The sequence below is a fragment of the Sinocyclocheilus anshuiensis genome, unplaced genomic scaffold (assembly GCF_001515605.1).
Source record: "Sinocyclocheilus anshuiensis isolate Anshui unplaced genomic scaffold, SAMN03320099.WGS_v1.1 scaffold1152, whole genome shotgun sequence".
In the NCBI taxonomy this organism is placed as follows: domain Eukaryota; kingdom Metazoa; phylum Chordata; class Actinopteri; order Cypriniformes; family Cyprinidae; genus Sinocyclocheilus; species Sinocyclocheilus anshuiensis.
Window position 1 is genome coordinate 59,404 of NW_015551083.1, and position 6,022 is coordinate 65,425.

Sequence of the window (6,022 nt, forward strand, 5' to 3'; positions counted from 1 at the left end):
TATATATTATGATATATGTTATATATTATGATATGTTAAAGAAATACTTATTTTTCATTTGATTTTATTCACAAATACAATAGTATTGAAATTAAATCACACGTTTAAATAAACATAAAGAAATCTGATATTTTTATCATTGCGTTTAAGTCTGAGGGATGAAACTAAAGATTTGAATTGAAGAGGATATAACAGAAGACATAATGAAGATTTAAACAACTGTTGCGAGAGAGACTTTTATTTTAGCTTGACGTCATGACGTCACGGGGACGGTGCGTGCTGCGTGCGTTGAGGAAAGGTTTGTGGTTTCTGGCGCTTCACTGTTTAAACGAAATGAAACGTTAAAGGTGTTTTGAAGTTTTGTCAAATGTGCTGCTAATAACACGGAATATTACTGAAGCGGGTTTGCCTTAATAATGTGTAGTGGATGTGGTTAATCGCGGAATGTGTTACTGTAATGGTTTGAGGCCTGTTGACATCAAGAATGAAGCGAATCTTTAACGAATGTGCGCTTAATCTACACAGCAGCGTTTATTATTCAGATCAGTCGTTACACTCTATCCTTGTGGCACTATATATATATATAGTTTTAAAGCGAGTGAAGCATTGAATTGCATTTTTGGATGTGACTCCAACCTGTCGTCGTTAATAGTTCATATCAGCAGGTTCTTGCAGAAGTGGAATAATTTCAAAACATGAAAGTATCAAAAAGTTATAGAAGTTTAAATCTACTTTAAAGAAAATACACTGTACTATTTTTTACATTTTATTTAAAATAAATATTTTTCACAACAGGTTTTACTCTGAAATTGCTGTAAAATGAAAGCCTTGTGTCTAAATAAGTTATGTTCCAAATTTGAAGTTGATACTAAAAAAATTGAGGTTCCTGTGAGATTTTATTTTATTGTTTTTATGCACTTTTCTGTCACAGATGTTTAAATTTCTCTGTGAATGTTACAAAATAACCACCAAATATTGAATCTTGAGTCTTAAGACCTTTCGGATGATATGTATTTTGTCAAGATTATAAAAAGTTTTGATTGTAAAACATATTTTGTAATATGACACTCGACACCGCCCACTTAGGGGGAGGAGACTGCAAACAAAGTTTAAAGTACCGTTTCCATGGTAACGCAATATCCGGTTTCTAGATGATATCTAATTTATGATGATTACTAAAATATGTGACGGGGAAAAAACAATGAAAACAATTTAAAGGGTTAAAATGCTGAATACAGATGTTAGAAGCATTAAATGTTTTGCATTGTGATGATTTTTCAGTCCAGTTACGTGTCTGTCCTTTTAATTATAATGCATTTGCGATAAAACGACAAAAGTCGATGTTTAACAAAGTTTAATAAAACTTATTGTAATTTTGTAGTATTACTAGAAGATGCACTGATTGTTTTGTTTTTTTCATTATTTAATTTTTAGTCAGATCTGGACCTCTCGATCGACGTCTCCAGTGAAGCTCCTCCCACAGCTGGGAGCGAATCAGGCGTTTACAGGCAAACTACTGAAAGGATGGAGTTTGTCCGAGTAGTGATTGGGGACGTGAGTGATCCAGAACCATTCAAGATATTAAAGGATGACCCCGAGGAGCAAAAAGGTTGGTTCCCGATTATGTTATTCATTTATATAAATCATATATGTACTATGATGCTGTCTGTTGATGTTGATGTTGCACCGTATTAAAATAACATGCTTTCATACATAAAAGCTGTGTCCCAATCTGATGTGCTATACACTATGTAGTCAACCATCTAGTGTAGGAGGGTTAAAAGGTTAATTTGCCATCCAGCGTCTCTTTGGCTGCATAAGGAGAGTGCATGTGATTGCATGAAGTCAACATTTCACACTTCAGTTTTTCCAGCTAATTAAGTGCGTCGTAGGTATTTTAACCCATTTAATCCCACCGGTCACAATAAAGAAGGGTTTCACTTATAAAGCTCTAAAAATGTCACTGACTGGTGTTTTAGTGCATTTCCTGCAAATATGGAAACATAAAGGGTCTCAGTTAAATATGTGCAGATTGTCACATGATCAGAACAGTGTACTTCCTGTTTGCACTGTGAGAACATGAGGCGTGTGTTAACATAAAGATTTTTGATACACATTATATTTAAGGTGTCTAGTATTAATACACGAATTCACAATTATTCAGTTTTGCTGAGTGTGGTCATAGAATAGAGTAAACATGTTGATGGTCACAACAGTGCGTTTAGGTTTACACATAAATCCAGTTGCAGTTGTTAGTGAAGGCTGCACTAACATGTTACAAATAAGTTACAATATTGATGTTGTAATACTAGTAGCACTAATGTAACAGTTTTATTATATATGTTACAATAAAGTAACAATTTTGAAATACGTTGATGGTTGTATTTTTATTTTTTTGTCTTTTATCTCAGTATTCATATCAGTGTTGTATAAGGGGTTTTTATGCGTAATACTAACCCTAGAATGTGAGGAAACAGTTTAGAATAGCTGGGCTGAGATATATAAGAATTCTGATGACTGCAGAATTATGTTAATTAAGTATACACATTAATTGTGACCACACACTTTAAAAATTTAAAACAATTATTATTGATTATTTCAAAGGGCTAGTAAAATTTGGGATTAAACAGGTTAAGTGCACTTTCTATTGTTAGAGTTTTTATTGTGAACACACTGCATGCACTAAACGTTTTCTGTGTTCGTTTCAGAGGTGAAAGAGGAAAGTCACGAGCTGAATGAAGTGGAGGAGGAACCTCATGCAATCTTAAGTAGCTCAGACACTGAAAATAAAAGCACGCAGAAAACAGCGCTCATCTGTTCTCACTGCGGAAAGACTTTTAGACAGAGAGGACATCTCGACGATCACATAAGGACTCACACCGGAGAGAAGCCTTACGCGTGCCTTCACTGCGGGAAGAGCTTCACGCATAAAGGAAACCTTAAGGATCACATGAGGATTCACTCGGGAGAGAGACGGTTCGCGTGTCAGCACTGCGGGAAGAGGTTCACGCATAAAGCCAACCTCACGGATCACATCCGGATCCACACGGGAGAGAAGCCGTTCTCCTGCGATCAGTGCGGGAAGAGCTTCACACACGCCACGAGTCTGAAGACTCACCTGCTGTCTCACTCCGGAGAGCGGCCCTTTAGCTGCGATCAGTGCGGACACAAATTCATTCTAGCGGCGCACCTGAAGAGACACCTGAGGATCCACACCAACGAGAGGCCCTACGTGTGCTCCTTCTGCGGGAAGAGCTTCTTGTGGCTCTGCTATTTTAAAGACCACCAGAAGAAGCACACGGGCGTGAAAGCTCACGTGTGCTCTGAGTGCGGCAGCGCCTTCACGAGAGCCAGTGAGCTGAGGATGCACCAGAGGACCCACACCGGAGAAAAACCCTACACCTGCTCGTGCTGCGGAAAGAGCTTCGCAGAGTCCGGAAACCTGAAGAAACACGAGCGTGTTCACACCGGAGAGAAGCCCTACCAGTGTCCCTCCTGTGGAGGCAGTTTCAGCCAGTTCAGCCATTTGCTGAGACATTTAAAGCAGCAGAGCTGTCCGAAGCTGACGCAGTTCTTCTTCAGGCCTCCGGATGAACAGAGCTCGTCCTCAGGTGCAACACTGGCGATTGAATCAAAGGTGGAATTTCTGCCAGAATAACAGTGCGGACGGGGATATTCATTGTGATATTGTGAGAAGACTAAGGTACGCTACTGTTCAAAAGTTTGGAATCAGAATGATTTTTACAGGAGTTTCTTCTGCTCATCAAGGCTGCATTTATTCAATCAAAAATACAGGAAAAAATGTAATATTGTGAAATAATATTACGTTTTAATATACATTCAAATCTAATTTTCAGCATCATTACTCCAGTCTTCAGTGTCACATGATCTTCAGAAATCATTCTAATATGCTGATTTATTATCAGTGTTGAAACTGTTGCTGCTTAATATTGTTTTGGAAACTGTGATACTTTTTTCAGGATTCTTTGATGAATAAAAAGTTAAAAAGAAGAGCATTTATTCAAAATATAAATCTTTTCTAACAATATAACTATTTGCATAAAGATTTTTGATACACATTATATTTAAGGTGTCTAGTATTAATACACGAATTCACAATTATTCAGTTTTGCTGAGTGTGGTCATAGAATAGAGTAAACATGTTGATGGTCACAACAGTGCGTTTAGGTTTACACATAAATCCAGTTGCAGTTGTTAGTGAAGGCTGCACTAACATGTTACAAATAAGTTACAATATTGATGTTGTAATACTAGTAGCACTAATGTAACAGTTTTATTATATATGTTACAATAAAGTAACAATTTTGAAATACGTTGATGGTTGTATTTTTATTTTTTTGTCTTTTATCTCAGTATTCATATCAGTGTTGTATAAGGGGTTTTTATGCGTAATACTAACCCTAGAATGTGAGGAAACAGTTTAGAATAGCTGGGCTGAGATATATAAGAATTCTGATGACTGCAGAATTATGTTAATTAAGTATACACATTAATTGTGACCACACACTTTAAAAATTTAAAACAATTATTATTGATTATTTCAAAGGGCTAGTAAAATTTGGGATTAAACAGGTTAAGTGCACTTTCTATTGTTAGAGTTTTTATTGTGAACACACTGCATGCACTAAACGTTTTCTGTGTTCGTTTCAGAGGTGAAAGAGGAAAGTCACGAGCTGAATGAAGTGGAGGAGGAACCTCATGCAATCTTAAGTAGCTCAGACACTGAAAATAAAAGCACGCAGAAAACAGCGCTCATCTGTTCTCACTGCGGAAAGACTTTTAGACAGAGAGGACATCTCGACGATCACATAAGGACTCACACCGGAGAGAAGCCTTACGCGTGCCTTCACTGCGGGAAGAGCTTCACGCATAAAGGAAACCTTAAGGATCACATGAGGATTCACTCGGGAGAGAGACGGTTCGCGTGTCAGCACTGCGGGAAGAGGTTCACGCATAAAGCCAACCTCACGGATCACATCCGGATCCACACGGGAGAGAAGCCGTTCTCCTGCGATCAGTGCGGGAAGAGCTTCACACACGCCACGAGTCTGAAGACTCACCTGCTGTCTCACTCCGGAGAGCGGCCCTTTAGCTGCGATCAGTGCGGACACAAATTCATTCTAGCGGCGCACCTGAAGAGACACCTGAGGATCCACACCAACGAGAGGCCCTACGTGTGCTCCTTCTGCGGGAAGAGCTTCTTGTGGCTCTGCTATTTTAAAGACCACCAGAAGAAGCACACGGGCGTGAAAGCTCACGTGTGCTCTGAGTGCGGCAGCGCCTTCACGAGAGCCAGTGAGCTGAGGATGCACCAGAGGACCCACACCGGAGAAAAACCCTACACCTGCTCGTGCTGCGGAAAGAGCTTCGCAGAGTCCGGAAACCTGAAGAAACACGAGCGTGTTCACACCGGAGAGAAGCCCTACCAGTGTCCCTCCTGTGGAGGCAGTTTCAGCCAGTTCAGCCATTTGCTGAGACATTTAAAGCAGCAGAGCTGTCCGAAGCTGACGCAGTTCTTCTTCAGGCCTCCGGATGAACAGAGCTCGTCCTCAGGTGCAACACTGGCGATTGAATCAAAGGTGGAATTTCTGCCAGAATAACAGTGCGGACGGGGATATTCATTGTGATATTGTGAGAAGACTAAGGTACGCTACTGTTCAAAAGTTTGGAATCAGAATGATTTTTACAGGAGTTTCTTCTGCTCATCAAGGCTGCATTTATTCAATCAAAAATACAGGAAAAAATGTAATATTGTGAAATAATATTACGTTTTAATATACATTCAAATCTAATTTTCAGCATCATTACTCCAGTCTTCAGTGTCACATGATCTTCAGAAATCATTCTAATATGCTGATTTATTATCAGTGTTGAAACTGTTGCTGCTTAATATTGTTTTGGAAACTGTGATACTTTTTTCAGGATTCTTTGATGAATAAAAAGTTAAAAAGAAGAGCATTTATTCAAAATATAAATCTTTTCTAACAATATAACTATTTGC

At 38.8% G+C, this 6,022-nt stretch overlaps 2 protein-coding genes across 3 annotated transcripts; both read left to right on the plus strand.

Moving 5' to 3' along the window:
* Positions 1–207: 207 nt before the first annotated feature.
* Positions 208–3,764, plus strand: LOC107662523 (oocyte zinc finger protein XlCOF26-like). 2 transcript variants are annotated; one of them, XM_016452583.1, is made up of 3 exons: positions 208–298; positions 1,435–1,609; positions 2,709–3,764. In XM_016452583.1, exons 2-3 carry the CDS (start codon positions 1,525–1,527, stop codon positions 3,656–3,658), a joined length of 1,035 nt encoding a protein of 344 aa, XP_016308069.1. In that variant the 5' UTR covers positions 208–298; positions 1,435–1,524; the 3' UTR covers positions 3,659–3,764. The 2 variants fall into 2 exon arrangements, with proteins under 2 accessions (XP_016308069.1, XP_016308068.1); XM_016452582.1 differs by having other exon boundaries at positions 223–298; positions 1,439–1,609.
* Positions 3,765–4,405: 641 nt separating this feature from the next.
* LOC107662544 (oocyte zinc finger protein XlCOF26-like) lies at positions 4,406–5,727 on the plus strand. The gene is made up of 2 exons (XM_016452609.1): positions 4,406–4,409; positions 4,672–5,727. The coding sequence occupies exons 1-2, from the start codon at positions 4,406–4,408 to the stop codon at positions 5,619–5,621; spliced, it is 954 nt and encodes a 317-aa protein (XP_016308095.1). The 3' UTR covers positions 5,622–5,727.
* Positions 5,728–6,022: the final 295 nt, after the last annotated feature.